The sequence below is a fragment of the Canis lupus genome, chromosome 2, assembly GCF_048164855.1.
Source record: "Canis lupus baileyi chromosome 2, mCanLup2.hap1, whole genome shotgun sequence".
Lineage (NCBI taxonomy): Eukaryota > Metazoa > Chordata > Mammalia > Carnivora > Canidae > Canis > Canis lupus.
In genome coordinates this window covers 74,491,053-74,508,328 of record NC_132839.1, presented here as the reverse complement: position 1 = coordinate 74,508,328, position 17,276 = coordinate 74,491,053, and the positions used below count along the sequence as shown (strand labels likewise).

Here is a 17,276-nt window from a genome sequence, read left to right as displayed (position 1 = left end):
TCCTGTTTTTCTTTTCTTTTTTTAATTTTAATCCTGTTTTTCTACTACATTCTTACAAAGAAGTTTTTAGATAGCTATATTGTAAAATCTGCAATGTAGAAGGCCAATTCTATTTTGAATTTCTAAGTAGGTGAACTAGTATTTTTTATAAAAGTAATGCATAACTTCGAACATTATTTACATTTTAATTTAACTCAGGGGAGCCATATATACTTTGACTTATACTTTCTTTATAGATTCTAATAAATTTTGCCGTGTAAAATTAACCCAACTTTAAACATCTCCGGAAGCAACATCTGTTGCTTCAGGGGCAATGATGCATTAATAGGGCCATTTAACTGCTCAGTCACTGGAGTGTATAATTCTTGATCTCGTGGGTTTGAGACCCATGCAGCCTGTAGAGGTTGCTTAAAAATAAAATCTTTAAATAAATAAAGTTTTTACAAATCTGTTATGTCACAGAAAAATGGATTACTATTGAGATTCTATGACATAATCTGGGTATTTCCTAATTTTGCACAATGTAGGTGAATGGTAATGAAACATTTGTAGCAGAAGAATAATTTGTCAAATGAAATTTTCATAGAATTCAATGTAAAAGAATTAAAAGCATTTTATTAGTGCAAATACATGTTGCGGCTTCATATTTTTAACTATTTATAAAAACAGTGAATGATAAAATGAAGCTATTTTGATACAAATGTGAAATTGGGAGTCATGAATGACATTTTGGTCAGCCCCAGCATTAGCGCAGTATTGAGAAAACTGATAAAGTGAAATAATAGTGAATCATGTATAATTTTATACTTTTTTTTAAAAGATCTTATTTATTTATTCATTCATGAGAGACACAGATAGAGAGAGGCAGAGACACAGGCAGAGGGAGAAGCAGGCTCCATGCAGGGAGCCCAACATGGGACTCTAGTCCAGGTCTCCAGGACCACGCCCTGGGCCGAAGGCGGCACTAAACCACTGAACCACCTGGGCTGCCCATAATTTTAAAACGCCTACTCTTGCAATCTCAGGACACTCTCCAGTTAAACTTAATCCCCCAAATTGAAAGAAGTATAGCAAGAAATGTTTGTTTCAAAGTGGAATCACAAATTGTAGCTTCTGGATTTGTTATTTCTTCACTCATTACATAAATGGCCATATGACATGACTAGAACATGTGACCAAGTACCTGGATCTTGTTGGACATTTGAGTGTGGTTAATATATGTTGTACAGTTGCACAACTGTACAAGAATGGACAGGCTTAAATCTTAAAAGGCCAGAACAGAGCTTTCACCTTCCTAAGCAATGATGCATTAATAGGGCCATTTAAATGCCCAGACATGATGAGAGGTCTATATAAAAATTCTTGCTGGAGCTGGACAATTTAACACATCAGTGGTCTCCAATGTAATAAAGTTTGGTGCGTGCCCATTTTGCCATATCTGATCTTTTTCTTTCTGTAGCAAGCACAAAGGGCATTTTTAAGAAAAGAAAAGTGATAAATGCTTATGGTTTTTAGGATACCAACTAATACAGGAGTCCCAGCCTCTTTTCCAACTACCGAATCAGCCAACCCTGAAACCCACTTCCTGTTTGGTGAGATAATAAATGTCTGTATTAATGAAACCGATTTTGGGGCACCTGGGTGGCTCAGTCAGTTAAGCAGCTGCCAGAGTCCTGGGATCCAGCCCCACATTGAGGGAGCCCCTGCCCCACATGGAGCTCTCTACTCAGCAGGGAGTCGGCTTCTCCCTCTCCCTTTGCCCTTCTGCCTGCTTATGTTCTCATGCCTCACTTTCTCCCTCTTTCTCTAATAAGTAAAATCTTTTTTTTTTTTTTTTTTCTAATAAGTAAAATCTTTTTTAAAAAATGAAACCAGTTTGAATAGGAGTTTCTCTTACTTGAAGCTTGAAAGCATCTAACTTTGGAAGTATTATCAATATTATTACTTTAACAAACATGAGCACCAGTGGCTTTGCAGAAAATTGAGAGTAAAATTCCAAAGAGGGATTCAGAATGTAAGTAGAGCATAGTAGCAGGTACAGCCATGAGAGAGGTGTGAGACCATGCCCTTCATCCCCCTGAGGGTCAAGCTAGACATGTTTGCTGATAAAATATTTTAATCTATTTTACATGACAATTTCCTTTGACAATGATTTCCTTGCTAAAATTTTGGCCGCTGCCTTTTCATTTTCAAGAGTTCTGTGATGATTCTGATGATGCCTTTTTTTCTTTCTTTTTTAAAACAGCATCCTGTTGGTTTCCTAGCTGCATTTCTTCTATTTTTCTAAGGATAATTAGTCTTTTGAAGTTGTGTTTCTTCACCTTGAGCCCTGTCTCTCCTTTGTTTTATCTCTGCCTTCTGTGTTGAAGGCTCTCAACTGTCTGGTGATCCTTGGTTCTTCATGCATACGAGTGATGAGCCACCCTAAGGTTGATGGGAAGCTGAGGTGGAGGGAGCCATCTAATTGATGGAGCTTCACTGTGGAGGTGTTTCTCAGTGAGGGACTCCCAAATATTTGGATTATTTCTCTAAAGCCATTCAAAGTTTTAAAAAAGAATAATCTTGGGTGCAGTGGTTGAGTGTCTGCCTTCTGCTCAGGGCATGATCCTGGGGTCCTGGAATTGAGTCCTGCATTGGGCTCCTCACAGGGAGCCTGCTTCTCCCTATGCCTGTCTCTGCCTCTCTCTGTGAATAAATAAATAAAATCTATATATATATATATATCCATCTGACCAAAACTTTCCAGAAATTTCTTTAAATCTCTTTACCACGGATAGCCCCTTCCTATTCTCTATGTTTTATTGGATAATGTCTTTCCCCCCTCTTGCTGTAATTTTAATGGGGTTCTAAGAAGGGAGAGGTTATAAGTGTGTGCTCAGTATACGATGCTGACAGAGAGCTCTGCTTGCTGTCTTTTTAATAATAGCTTTGTAGATAGTTTTACATACATATTGTAATTATCTATGTGTGTACATATGCATTTATATTTAAACCAGTCATTTGCAGGAATCCTGAAACACCTCTGTAGAGATGTTTGGATCACAGTTTGAAAATAATTGCTAGAAAACTAATAACACCTAATATTTACTTTACATCTGTGTGTTTGACATTACGTAGACATGGTCTTTAAGTGTTAGAAGAACTGTCATCCCTGGTAGTTTCCTAAGGTTGGTGTTACTAATTAAAACTACCATTGTGTTGGGACGCCTGGGTGGCTCAGCGGTTGGGCACCTCCCTTCGGCCCAGAGCTTAATCCTGGAGACTTGGGATGGAGTCCCGCATCGGGCTCCCCACGGAGAGCCTGCTTCTCCCTCTGCCTATGCCTCTGCCTCTCTCTCATGAATAAATACAATCTTAAAAAAAAAAAAAAAATACCACTGTGTTTCCTAAACTCTACCCATTCGTATACAACCTTCACAATTTTGCCCTACAAAAATTGATGAGAACTACAGTATTATTATTGTTTTTTTTTTATTGGCTGAATTTCTAAACTTAAATCCCTTTAAAATGAAACTTGAGGGATCCCTGGGTGGTGCAGCGGTTTAGCGCCTGCCTTTGGCTCAGGGCGCGATCCTGGAGACCCGGCATCAAATCCCACGTCAGGCTCCCGGTGCATGGAGCCTGCTTCTCCCTCTGCCTATGTCTCTGCCCCCCTCTCTCTCTCTCTGTGACTATCATAAATAAATAAATTAATTAATTAATTTAAAAAAATGAAACTTGATATCCCCCCACCACAATGAAAAATCAACAATAATAGCAAAGAAAATGTTGATTTTATGTGTAAGTCTGCTAATTGTTCCCAATTACTATAACCTTCCTACGATGATAGAATTTTTAGCTGGCACATAGTTGGTTGTCCTGCTAAAAATTATATTTCCCAGACTCCGTTGGAGATAGTTGTGAACCTGTGGCTAAGTTTTGACCAACAGTATGCAAACGGTGGTGATTTGTGCTACTTCTAAATGTGTTCCTAGGGACGCCTGGGTGACTTAGAGGTTGAGCATCTGCCTTCGGCTCAGAGTGTGATCCTGGAGTCCCGGGATCGAGTCCCACACTGGGCTCCCCTCGTGGGGCCTGCTTCTCCCTCTGCCGTTGTCTCTCTCTCTCTGTGTATGTCTCTCATGAATAAATACAATATAATAAATACATAAATACATAAATAAATACATAAATAAATAAGTTCTTAAAGGGGGGTCATCCTTTCCTTCTCTCCCCTCCTCCCTGCTGGTGAGGATGAGAACATGACCTTGGGGCTGGAGCAGCCATCTTGGATATTGAGATAGGAGAGTCGCGTCAAGGATGGCAGAGCAACCAGGTGATGAAGCCTCGACCTCTCTATCTGTGAAGGTGCTCTAACCAGCCCTGGACCACCTATGTGGACTTTTATATGAGAGAGAAATGTATTTCAGTTCTGTTTAAGACACTATAATTTTTGGTCTCTGTTAGAGCAACCAAGTATATGTACTAACAAATATCATTTGTAAATGTTTATTCTAACACCTTTAAAATAAATTCCTAACAAGAAAAAAATGTATATTCAACTAAAATTAATCTCCCATGGTAGTAGTGGCATATTGTAAAATGCAGATCTACAATGAGCACTCTTTTATCTGTCTGCATTCAGAAAAAGGAAGGACAGAAGGAAGCAAGAGGTCACTGTATCCAAATTATCCTGTGAAGTTTAAAGGTTATTTATAGGGGTGTCTGGGTGGCTCAGTCAGTTGAGCATCTGACTCTTGATTTCAGCTCAGGTTCTGACCTCAGGGTCACCATCGAGCTTGGTGTCAAGCTCCTCACTGAGCGGGGAGTCTGCTTCTCTCCTGCCCCTCCCCCAGCTCACCTGTGCTCTCTCTCTCTCTCTCTCTCTCAAATAAATAAATAAATCGTGGGCAACCCAGGTGCCACTTCAGCCCAGGGCGTGATCCCAGAGACCCGGGATTGAGTCCCGTGTCAGGCTCCCTGCATGGAGACTGCTTCTCCCTCTGCCTCTCTCTCTCTCTCTCTCTCTCTCTCTCTATCTCTCATGAATAAATAAAATCTTTAAAAAAATAAATATTTTTAAAGGTCATTTATAAATATTTTTTGCAAGACTGGCACTAATGTATTTCTTGTGTTTTGGTCCAAAACTTGAATACAGTGCCAGAATATGAATAAACTAGATGGTAATAACTAGTTTGGTGCTGCACACTCTAGTTTTTGTTAAAAAGTGACTACACTGTAAAAAGAAAATCTTCAGTGTTTCCATTTTATCATTTTAACCATTCTAAAGTGCATAACTGAGTGGCATTAGGTATATTCACAAATGTCGTGTAGCCACTGGTGTCTCCATTTTGACAACTAAATGTTCTCATAACACCTTGGAGTTCAAGGGTTCCTATAATCTGTTCTTAGTCTAACCTTCCAGACCAGTTCTGCCTCTTCACTCTTCTTTCAACTCCAGAGAAAAGGCAACTTGCCTTCCTTAAACCCAGTCTCAATTTTCCTGTGTCCATCTTTTCGCTTCCATTGCTTCTGCCCCTGATGTGTTAATTCTACCCATGGTTTCCTTCCAAATCATGTCTATTAAGATCCAACTCAAATGCTTTCCTTTCTGCAAGTTGAGAGTCTCCAAGAGGATGAAAGGCATGGACTCACATCCTTCTCAGCTGCTGCTCAGGTTCTTCTTTTTTAATGTATTTATTTATTTATTATAATTTTTTGTTCCTTGGACTTTTTTAAAAAAGATTTTATTTATTAGAGAGAGAGAGAGAGAGAGAGAGAGGCAGAGACAACAGGCAGAGGGAGAAGGAGGCTCCATGCAGGGAGCCCGACGTGGGACTGGATCCTGGGACTCCAGGATCATGCTCTGGGCCGAAGGCAGATGCTCATCCACTGAGCCACCCAGGCATCCCTGCTCAGGCTCTTTTACCCTATCTACCTTCTGATTCTTTCCTTGGGATGCTATTCCTCTAGTCTGCCTAAGGCCACAGGTACTCACTCTTTTCATAATACTTCTAAAATTAGGACAAACATTTTATGGTCTCATTCATTTGGGGAATATAAATAATAGTGAAAGGGAGGGAATAGAAGGGAAGGGAGAAGAAATGGGTAGGAAATACCAGAAAGGGAGACAGAACATGAAGACTCCTAACTCTGGGAAACGAACTAGGGGTGGTGGAAGGGGAGGAGGGCGGGGGGTGGGGGTGAATGGGTGATGGGCACTGAGGGGGCACTTGACGGGATGAGCACTGAGTGTTATTCTATATGTTGGCAAATTGAACACCAATAAAAAATAAATTTATTATTTAAAAAATGAAAAAAATAAAATTAGGATGCTTTCAACATCAGGAAAAGCTCCTTTCCAAATTGTTGCGACCTTGAGCAAATTAATCTCTCTAGCCTCCTGCCTTCATCTGAAAATTGGAATAGAACTTCTCTCAAAGGACTTAAGTGAAGAATAGATGAGAAAATGCACCTTGGGGATCCCTGGATGGCTTAGTGGTTTAGCACCTGCCTTCGGCCCAGTGCGTGGTACTGGAGTCCAGGGATCGAGTCCCGCACATCAAGCTCCCTGCATGGAGCCTGCTTCTCCTTCTGCCTGTGTCTCCGCCTCTCTCTCTGTGTCTCTCATGAATAAAAAAATTTAAAAAAAAATAAAAAAAAGAAAGAAAGAAAATGCACCTAAAGGGCTTGGCATAGAGTTTGCTTTGTAATGCTATGTTAATTATCGTCATTTTGGTGATTCAAGAGCCTACATGTGGTTCTGGTTCAATGGGACCAGCTTGTTATGCTAAAGGCAACGTCCATCACCTGCAGCCACTATGCAGTAAGATATTTGTATAAACATTGATCTCATATAATCTTTGTAACACTTTTTTTATTTTTTTTGTTTTTTAAATTTATGATAGTCACACAGAGAGAGAGAGAGAGAGAGAGGCAGAGACATAGGCAGAGGGAGAAGCAGGCTCCATGCACCGGGAGCCCGACGTGGGACTCGATCCCGGGTCTCCAGGATCGCACCCTGGGCCAAAGGCAGGCGCCAAACCGCTGTGCCACCCAGGGATCCCCTGTAACACTTCTTTGTGTTAGAGAGGAATTATCTCTAGTTTACAGATGAGGAAAACAAGGCTTTCAGGTAACTTAGCCAAGATATCAAATGCTAATAGGTAGTGCAATTAGGATTTAAAGCTTAAGTGGAATGACATATTCTGGAAAACACATTGTGAGTCAGATTTCACTTTTTTATATACCCTCATATCTATTTGAATGTTTTGTTTTTTTTACCCTTGTCCCTGTATTATTTTCTTTCTTCTTCTCCTCCTCCTTCTTCTTTTTCAGAGAGGGAGGGTAGAGGGGCAGAGGGAGAGGAAGGATCCCAAGCGTGGAGCCTGATGCAGGGTTTGATCCTACAGCCCTGAGATCGTGAAATGAGCCAAAATCAAGAGTCGGACGCTTAACTGACTGAGCCACTCAGGTGCTATCTCCATATTATTTTCAGTTGTAAATCCTAGTTAATAATCTCACCAGTATTCATTGCCCCAGTCAAAAACATACCAGCTAATAAAAATAGAAGCCTTATGTCATTTAAAACACACAGAGATGCTTTAATTTTCTTAGCAGGGGGAGAAAAGGCTAACCACCTTCTTGCAACTTTTCACACAAAGGACTCAAATTGCTAAGTTACTTGCCCAGTTACTGGGTTTTTTTTTTTCTCCCCATTTGTAATGGGGAGAAAAATATACTGGTTCTATGAGCTATCTTTAGCTCATCTTTCCTTCTTTTTAGTCAATAACTATACACATAATTATTTACTTATAAATCCTAGGCATTGAAGGATCCTGCAACTTAAATTCAGTGCCTGATTCTGCTTTTGTAAGAAACCTCTGGGTTATAATCCCTTCGATAGACTATTAAACAGAATACAAGAATATTTTCAAACAGGAATATAAAGCAAATTCTAATTAATAAGCTCATTCTCACTTCAAGGTCTTTTTTTTTTTAAGATTTTATTTATTTATTCATGATAGTCACAGAGAGAGAGAGAGAGAGAGAGAGAGAGAGGCAGAGATACAGGCAGAGGGAGAAGCAGGCTCCATGCAGGGAGCCCGACATGGGATTCGATCCCGGGTCTCCAGGATCGCGCCCTGGGCCAAAGGCAGGCGCCAAACCGCTGTGCCACCCAGGGATCCCTCACTTCAAGGTCTTATGAGTAAGGAATCAGTTTAGGTTGAATCCGTCTGGTGCTTTTCTCTTTCTGGTGTTTTGTTTTTTTTCCCTCTGATCTGCAAACGTTTTCTTAAAAAGCCAGATAGCAAATATTTTAGGCTTTTCAGGCCAACGGGCAAAACTGGGGACTTACATAACCATTTAAAATGTAATCTTGTAAAAATGTAAAAACTATTTTTAGCTTACAGGGGGCTGGCCAGATTTAGCCCATGAGATTTGGTTTGTCAATACCTGATCTATTTGCTAAATTCCCACCCTTTCTGACATCATTTGAAAGAATGATGTAATACCCTTTTCTTACAAAACTAAGGAGTAATGTTTTTCTGTCTAATGTCAGACTGTCATGACTCATTTGTTACTTGCACCGTGACAAAAAATACACTCACGCAATTGTTGATACAGAATATTTTATTTATGTATGTGATATCTGTAGATGTCTGTCCTCATCTTTATATTTGTCTCTGCATTCGTACTGAACTGCAAAATTCCTAAAGGATGAGACATGTATCTGTTCAACTTTATTTGTACATTCTCAGCATAGTACAAGCAACAAATGGACATCTGACATATTTCAATAATGATAAAGCACAAGAGAAAATAAAATATAATAAGAGACATAAGAAAAGAGCATATGGAAACATACAGAAATTCTTATTTTAGAATTATGCCATACATAATTTCTAAAAATCTACTTCTTTAAGCTCATACATGAGATTATATTGGTTTTCTTATTTAAAAGGAAACTTCAATGAGTTACAGAAATAAAATGCAAAATTAAGGTAACAAATATTTTTGTCTCCTGCACTAAAAAAAATAATGATCAATGAGAAAAAATGAGAAGTGAAGAATAAACTAGACTAATACTAATATACTCTTCATGATTAAAAAAATTGCCTTTTAGTCTTATTTGATTGACTGTAAATGAACAGTGATGATCTTGGGCTAAAACAACAACAACACAGCTCCTTAAAACAAAAGGAGCAAAGGAACATTAACTCAAACCAAACTTTCAGGGTCACTGATAACATGGAAGTATAGGAAAATGTTTTAAGCACATTCAAAAAAGAAAAGAGAGAAAAGCACACAAGGCCCCATCCTGCCACTGCATCTTCCTTCCATGTTCAGAGAGACAAGAAAGGCTTGAAAACAGGTTACCCAATTAAGCCAGACGCCTCTAAGTCTCCAGGACACTTTTAGAAAGGCTGGCCAGCTTAGCCCAGTATTCAGAATAGCAATTTCATGGTTTAAAATACAGATTTAATGACAAGTAAATAAACCAATGATCAGAAAAACTGAAGAGTGCCTTTTCCTTTACGACGTGATATTAAAGTGCTGTCTATGTATTTTGTATAATCAAAAGTGTTTGAGGTTTAATTTTTGTTTTACAAAAATTGACACAATTAAAACCAACATGATTATCACTCATCCAATCACTGAGGTAACAACATTATAAAAATATGTAAAAAATATTCTAGATTCGTAATACCAGATATGCTAATTCCCATACCGCTAGTATAAATTTGATTATTAAAAAAATAGCTTTGTTTCCTTAAAAACACTTGGTTCATTTATCACTTAATATCAGATAGATATCTGCTATCCTAAAGTACCAAAAAAATTACAAATAAAAATGGAGATGTCTATACTCTGGGTTTCTTGTTTGGTGGATCCTGAAGACTAAACTTTGGAATTTCTCCAGAAGGAGCATACGGAATTCTCTTTGAAGACACCTTTTTTCCAATTGTTTCAATCTGGGGGGGAAAAAAAGATTTTAGAAACAAAATGTATTTTTTTCCTTTTAAAAGCAAAAGAGGGTTTCAAGTTGTCTGGTTGCTATGAAAGATCTTTGGTTCCTTCCATATTTTTCATGTTTCTAGAGTCATTGTATACTCCTACTCTCCCTAGCAATGTCTAGACACTCTTACTCCTGCCACTCCCAACACCAGATCCCCTCAGAAGACAGGCTCACATGCCTCCATTGTCTCAGCACATGGATGAGAGCAACTTACAGACCAGATTCCAAGGAAATCACATTCTCTCTCAAACTCTATTCTCATGTCTACTTAGAATTAAAAAGGGCAACTCCCACTGAAGTTCCCATACTTTTCACTCAGACCTCTCAGGTGCGAGGACAGTGCTGAGCACTCAGAAGGTACAGGATCCTGTACAACAACTCTACTGCATTTTGCAGTTTTCAAAACATTCATATAGGAATAAGTGACCTGGGTCACTGTGGTCCAGACAGTTTGACAGAACAGCCTGGGTGGCTCTGGGAAGAAAAATCTTTTCTTCTAAGTTTTATATCTTCTTACTTGATCTTTAAATAGAGTAAGGCAGGGTACATTCTATCCCTATTTATTAGGCAACTGCTGACTCCTAGGTATATAAGGAAGACCAATACTGAATGATCTATAGATCACAATTAAGGAGAGAATGAAGTAATTACACAAATCACATAGAGATTTCCCAGAGAACTGACATGGTGCCCCTGAGTTATGTTATTGCTAAAGAAGGGAACATGAAAATTCTAAAAGTCAAACCCACTACAAAAAAAATGACCAAACAAAACAAAGCCAATCCAGGATCCTAATAATTACCTGGAAGCCAATGGTTTGTAGTTCATTATGGAGCCCATCCAGGACACGTCGCCCATCAAAGATAAAGGCTGGCTTCAGCATTTTTTTATGAATGCGTTCATAATCCAGTTCCTATAAAGACAGAACCAAAACCACAATTAGAACATATATATGCATACATACTCAACCCCAACTGATACCAGAATACTCTAAAATTTTCTTTAGGGGTGGCTGGGTGGCTCAGTCAGTTAAGTATCTGCTTTCGGCTCTGGTCATGATCCCAGGGCCCTGGGATTGAACCCCTGCATCAGGCTCCCTGCTCAGTGGAGAGCCAGCTTTTCCCTCTCCCTCTGTCCTTCCCCCAGCCCATGTGCATGCACTTTCTCTCTCTTATATAAAATCTTTAAAAAAAAAAAATAATAATAATAATAATAATAAATAAATTTTCTTTCTTTCTTTCTTTCTTTCTTTCTTTCTTTCTTTCTTTCTTTCTTTCTTTCAAGATTTTTTATTTATTTATTCATGAGAGACACAGAGAGAGAGAGAGGCAGAGACATAGGCAGAGGGAGAAGCAGGCTCCATGCAGGGAGCCCAATGCAGGACTCGATCCTGGGTCCCCAGGATCATGTCCCGGGCTGAAGGTGGCACTAAACCACTGAGCCACCCAGGCTGCCCAATAAATTTTCTTTCATATTACTTTTGTCACCTCACCTTAAACATGTCCCATTCTGTGCAAATAACCACAGCATGGGCACCATCACATGCTTCATATGGATCCTTAGAAATGGTCACAAGCCGGGACACTGTAACAACAGCAACAAGAAACTGGCAATAAAAAAGGAGTTATTGGAAATTATGCACTTTAATACTAGGATTGCAGGAAGAGTTGAGGGTCCAACAGAAGTGAAATGGTATGATTGAAGTGAGAATAAGAGTAAAGGTCGGGGCCTAGAGCACCTAAAACTTGTCCTAGCAGCATCTCCTAGGAACCTCTGGGGCTTTTTAAAATATGTTGGAAAAATCATTAGACTAAGCTGCACACAACTACTTCAAATCAAAGTTGATGGAACAAAGTCGAAGTGTTTAATTTTAGAGAAATGAGGCTGAAAAGAGGTTTTACCAATGATAAAAATGGAACCACCATGGAATCAGCACAAATATTTATCAATAGATGAATGGTTAAAGATGTGTTTTATATATTTATATATATTCAATATGGAATATTATTCAGCCATAAAAAAGAATGAAAACTTGCCATTTGCAATGACACAGATAGAGCTAAAGAGTATAATGCTAAGTGAAATAAGCCAGTCAGAGAAATACAAATACTATATGATTTCACTTATGTGTGGAATTTAAGAAACAAAACAAAGGACAAAGAGAGAAGAGAGAGATTAAGAAACAGACTCTCGGCTATAGAGAACAAACTGATGGTTACTAGAGGGGAGGCAGGTGAAGGATGGGTAAAATAGGTGATGGGGATTAAGAGTGCAATATCATGATGAGCACCAGATAATGTATCGAACTGTTGAATTACTAAATTGTAATTCTGAAACTAATATAATACTGTATGTTAACTATACTGGGATTAAAACTTTTTTAAAATGTAGCATTTCATTAAAAAAAGAAAAAGAAAAGAAAACACAATGACAAAACAACCAAAGGTTTCTAGTGAACAAACAAGTCTTAGGGCCCATACTCAGTGATTCATGAAACTCACAGCTTTACCTTGGTCATCCTGTGAAACTCCTGGGTGAGAAAGATCCACAACTATTTGTTCCCTTGGTACTTTTGGATCATATATATGGAGATGTGCACCTTCATCCATCAAATATTTGCTGATATATATACTAGAAGATTCTCTGAAGGAAAAAAATCAGTATTGCTAAGCTTTCAAATGGCATATATTCTAATACCTAGGGGTTTATAGAGGTAAGATTCTATTTCTTGTGAGGACATGGATGTTTATTTTTATTCTTTATACTATATATATGTATATATTTCCATACACATACCCACCATAAAAAATCAAAAAAAGATGAGTTAACACTCTCAAAGGGGTTGAAATATTTTAAGGAACTGATTGATACCTTGTATCACCGGTGTCCTTTTTGAATGCAAATCCCAAAATAGCTATCTTCTTATCAGTTACTGTATTAAACAAACTGTCTATAATCCGGGAAGCAAATCTCCTTCTCTGGTAGTCATTCATATCTATAACCTGAAATTACACATACAATTATGCAATGTTGGATGTACAATTAGTGCAGAGGGGCAGCCTATGCCATACACTGTTCAGAGTTTTATAGTACTATTGTATGAATACCAACTTCATAAAGTAACAGGAGGCAAAAACTAACCAACCTTGTTAGTATCTATTGATTTAAAAAAGAATTAGCACCCCACCACTTAAAGCCATCATGAAAATTTCCATTTGGCTTAACTTTCCATTCATCAATCTGGAATGGAATGGATGGTGAGAGCACGACTAAGTTTCAACCCCATTAGAGGTTAAAAAAGGCACTTAGTGTTCTCCTTAGCCAGCTTCTCCAAACTCTGTGGAAGCAAAGCTGCAAGCAATCAAATCCCAAAGCCCCCCCCCCCCCCGCCCATATGTTATCCCTCACCCCTCACCAGTGAGTAGAAAGTGGACAGAGAACATTTGAACAATGCACAGAGTTATAGTTGCTTCTGGATGAACCAGAACATCACTAACCCTTGGCAAAGTTGTTTCTGAGAGGGAGCGTGCAGGGATGGTCAGATGGAGAGGGAGACAGAAGAACCTTAAGCAGGTCCAACACAATCTCACCACCCTGAGATCATGACCTGAGCCAAAATCAAGAGCCAGAAGCTTAACCAACAGAGCCACACAGGTGCCCCTCCCTTGGCAAAGTTTTTTTTTTTTTTCTTGGCAAAGTTTTAAAATAAATATTATAAGAGTAAAAGTCTCCAATCACCTAATCCTTTACTCTCCTAAGAGTGTATAGACAAGACTTCAAATTAGTGACCAGATGAATGTAAGGAAGGAGACTGGCGTTTACTTTTTTTTTCAAGGCTCTGACTTTTAGGGGCTGTTTTAAAGTCTGAGAGCTGCGGAAATAAGCTCCAAGTGTTGAAAAACCAAGCCTTTATCTGCATTTTTGCCATGACGACAGGAAGATAAAGTCATCTTGCTGGATTGAGTGAAACAAACTTTTATATCATACATTTTTCTTAAAAATGTACATTTCCTTATATTCTCACCCACTGCTGAAATCTAAAAACTATAAACTTGCAGGAAAATTTTTGAGGAAGATATTTATACTGGCTGGTATCTTGGACAAATTATTTAACATCTCTAAGGTTCAGTTTCTTTACCTATAATGGAGGCCAATATTAGTGATGAGGACTAAATGAAATACTATACCCAAAGTACCTAAAAAAATGCCTGGTGCAGAGAAAGCACTCAATTAATATTAACTCTATTTTCAATTTGGGAAGGGTCTCTAATTTTAGCTCTGCAAATCTCAAAAGGACAAAACAAGTATCAACACACACAAACCACTTGAAAGAATTACAATACAGATTCCTCCTTTATTTTGATTTTCTGTTTTTCTTTTTTAATTTTTTTGATTTTCTGCTTTTAAAGATAGAAAAGATTTATAATTTAAAAAATATTTCTTCATTTATTTTAGAGAAAAGGAGAGAGCACATCAAAGTGCAGGGGGGTGATGTGGGGTGGAGGGAGAGAGGGAGAGAGAATCTCAAGCAGATTCCATGGTGAACACAGAGCCTGATCTGGGCTCAATACCAAACCAAGAGTTGGACACTTAACCAACTGTGCCATCCAGGTGCCCAAAAAGATTTATAGTTAAGCATAATAATTCTTGGGGTGTCTAGGTAGCACAGTTAAGCACCTGACTCTTGATTTCAGCTCAGGTCATGATCTCAGGGTTGTGATATCAAGCCCTATGTGGGGCTCTGGGCTGAGTGTGGAGCCTGCTAAGATTTTCTCTCCCTCTGCTCCTCCCCCTCTAAAAAGAATAACAGTTCTGCTTTATTCTGAGAGCAAATTTGTTATAGAACTAGAAGAAATATGGCTTATCAGAAATTTTCATCAGAGTTCTTTAGCAAAAAGGGCAAATTAAAAACATAGACGCCTAACAAATAAACCTAAAATAAACAAATTGAATGTAATAATAGTTGAGTTCCCGGAATAAATAATTCCTTTCAAAAACATTTTACAGACAAAAGGTGACAGGTTTTAATTAGAAATTAATCAAAAAAAAAAAAAAGAAATTAATCAAAAGTTGTTGACTATAAAGATTAATACCTGCTGCCAATAACGAGCTACTTCAGGCAAATTCAGAGCTTCACAGAGATAAACCAAATTCAGAACATCCTTCTGAAAGCAGCTTCCGCCAAAACCTGAAGAAAAAAGTAACAGTATTTTCATTTAAAAACCACAAATGAGGGGGCACCTGGGTGGCTCAGTTTCTGAGTGTCTGCCTTTAGCTCAGGTCATGATTCTGGGATCCTGGGATCAAGTCCCACATCGGGCTCCCCGTGGGGAGCCTGCTTCTCCCTCTGCCTATGTCTCTGCCTCTCTTTGTGTCTTTCATGAATAGATAAATAAAATCCTTAAAAAAAAAAAAAAAAGAATCACAAATGATTCATGTGACAAATCTGTCACACTAAATTTAAGGGCCTGTGCTAGAATTTTTTTCTAAGTAAACTCCATACCATACATGGGGCTCAAACTCACAACCTTGAGATCAAGAGTCACATGCTCTACTGACTGTGCCAGCCAGATGGCCCCATGCTAGGATTTTTGGGGGCTCTTTTTTTTTTTTTTTTTTTTTAAGAGAGAGGGGAGGGGTGGGAATGACAGAAGGAGAGGGAGAGAATCTTAAGCAGGCCCCATGCCCAGTGTGGATCTCACAACCTTGAGATCAAACCTGAGTGGAAATCAAGGGTCAAACACTTAACCAACTGAACCATCCAGATGCCCCTAGGATTCTTTTTTATGACTGACTGATTGATTGATTGATTGATTTGAGAAGGAGAGAGGGGGGTGTACCAGCAGTAGGGAGGGGCAAAGGGAGAGGGAGAAGCAGACTCTCCAGTGAGTAGGGAGCCCAATGCAGGGCTCAATCCTAGGACCCCGGGATCATGACCTGAGGCAAAAACAGACACTTAACCGACTGAACCACCCAGGCACCCCTACACCTAGAAATTTTTAATAATAAAATTTGCAGGCAGCCCAGGTGGCATAGCGATTTAGCACCGCCTTCAGCCCAGGGTGTGATCCTGAAGACCAGGGATCAAGTCCCACATCAGGCTCCCTGCATGGAGCCTCCTTCTCCCTCTGCTTGTGTCTCTGCCTCTCTCTCTCTCTCTCTCATGAACAAATAAATAAAATCCTAAAAAATAATAATAAAATTTGGATATTGGAAATTTAGTGGGTTTATAGATTGTGTGAAATCTGCAAGCAACTAATCAACTCTATAAATAATTCCCAGATAATCTAGTTGTTTTATTATGGCTACATTTTCTATTTTATTTTTCATTCATCTAGTATCACTGTCCCATATCTCTTATTTTAGCACAGGGCTGGTAAACTTTTATGGGACAAATTGTAAATATTTTAGCTTTCGTGGGCCACACAGTCTCTGGCACAACTATTCAATTCTGCCTTTGTAGCTCAAAAGCAGTCAAACAATATGTACTAAAATAGCCATGGCTGTATTCCAATAAAACTATTTATAAAAACAAACTATGAGTCAGGTTTGGCCCAAGGACAATAGTTTGCCCACTTCGTTCTAGTGCAAATTCAATATACAGTGAGGATTGGCAGGGGCTTTGAAGTCAGAAACACCTAGCCACTCAGCAGTTATAGGACTCTGAGCAAGTTGCAAAAATTTCCCAAACCTCAATTATTTCTATTAAGGAGATACCAGCACCTTCTTAACAGGCTACAAGGATTAATAAAAGAGATACATAAAGTACTAGTTCAGAACTCTGATAATAAGCCTTCAAGAAACAGTAGCTATTTTTACTAAATGGTAGCTTAAAGAAAATACTAAAAAGATAGAAAAGGGCCAGGGAAAATAGTACTGGGATACGGCATAAGGGCCCAGAAATACAAGACAAGCTGCCCAGGGCCCAATCTATAAAACTCTATTTACCCTGACATCAACCTTATTAACTTATATCTAAAAATACACTCAATTTTTATTATCCAGTAGTTATATTCTGCAAAAGTGCCAGAAACATGGGATTACTGAATACTAAAGCATTGCTCCTAGGGGAAATAGGTTCCTATTGAGCTTATAATGGTCACATTTCACCAACAAATTGATACATTATCAGCTTATTTTTATTACATTTTTAAAAATTTTATGTTTTTTGTAAGTTGGATATTTCATATATATATAAATTTATTTATTTGTTAAATAAATAAATATATATTTATATATATATGTTAATTTTAATTCCAGTAAACATATAGTGTTA

General features: G+C 38.4%; 1 protein-coding gene across 1 annotated transcript in view; it reads right to left on the bottom strand.

The window, feature by feature from the left end:
* Positions 1-8,595: 8,595 nt before the first annotated feature.
* The window catches only part of UGDH (UDP-glucose 6-dehydrogenase), a 29,232-nt gene continuing 20,551 nt past the window's right edge, over positions 8,596-17,276 (bottom strand). Inside the window, exons 7-12 of the mRNA XM_072807050.1 lie at positions 15,094-15,188; positions 12,872-13,002; positions 12,510-12,643; positions 11,493-11,584; positions 10,803-10,913; positions 8,596-9,956 (exon numbers count right to left, since the gene is read on the bottom strand). Of these exons, the coding sequence (XP_072663151.1) occupies positions 9,846-9,956; positions 10,803-10,913; positions 11,493-11,584; positions 12,510-12,643; positions 12,872-13,002; positions 15,094-15,188 (674 nt within the window). The 3' untranslated portion in view covers positions 8,596-9,845. The remainder of the gene's footprint in view (positions 9,957-10,802; positions 10,914-11,492; positions 11,585-12,509; positions 12,644-12,871; positions 13,003-15,093; positions 15,189-17,276) is intronic.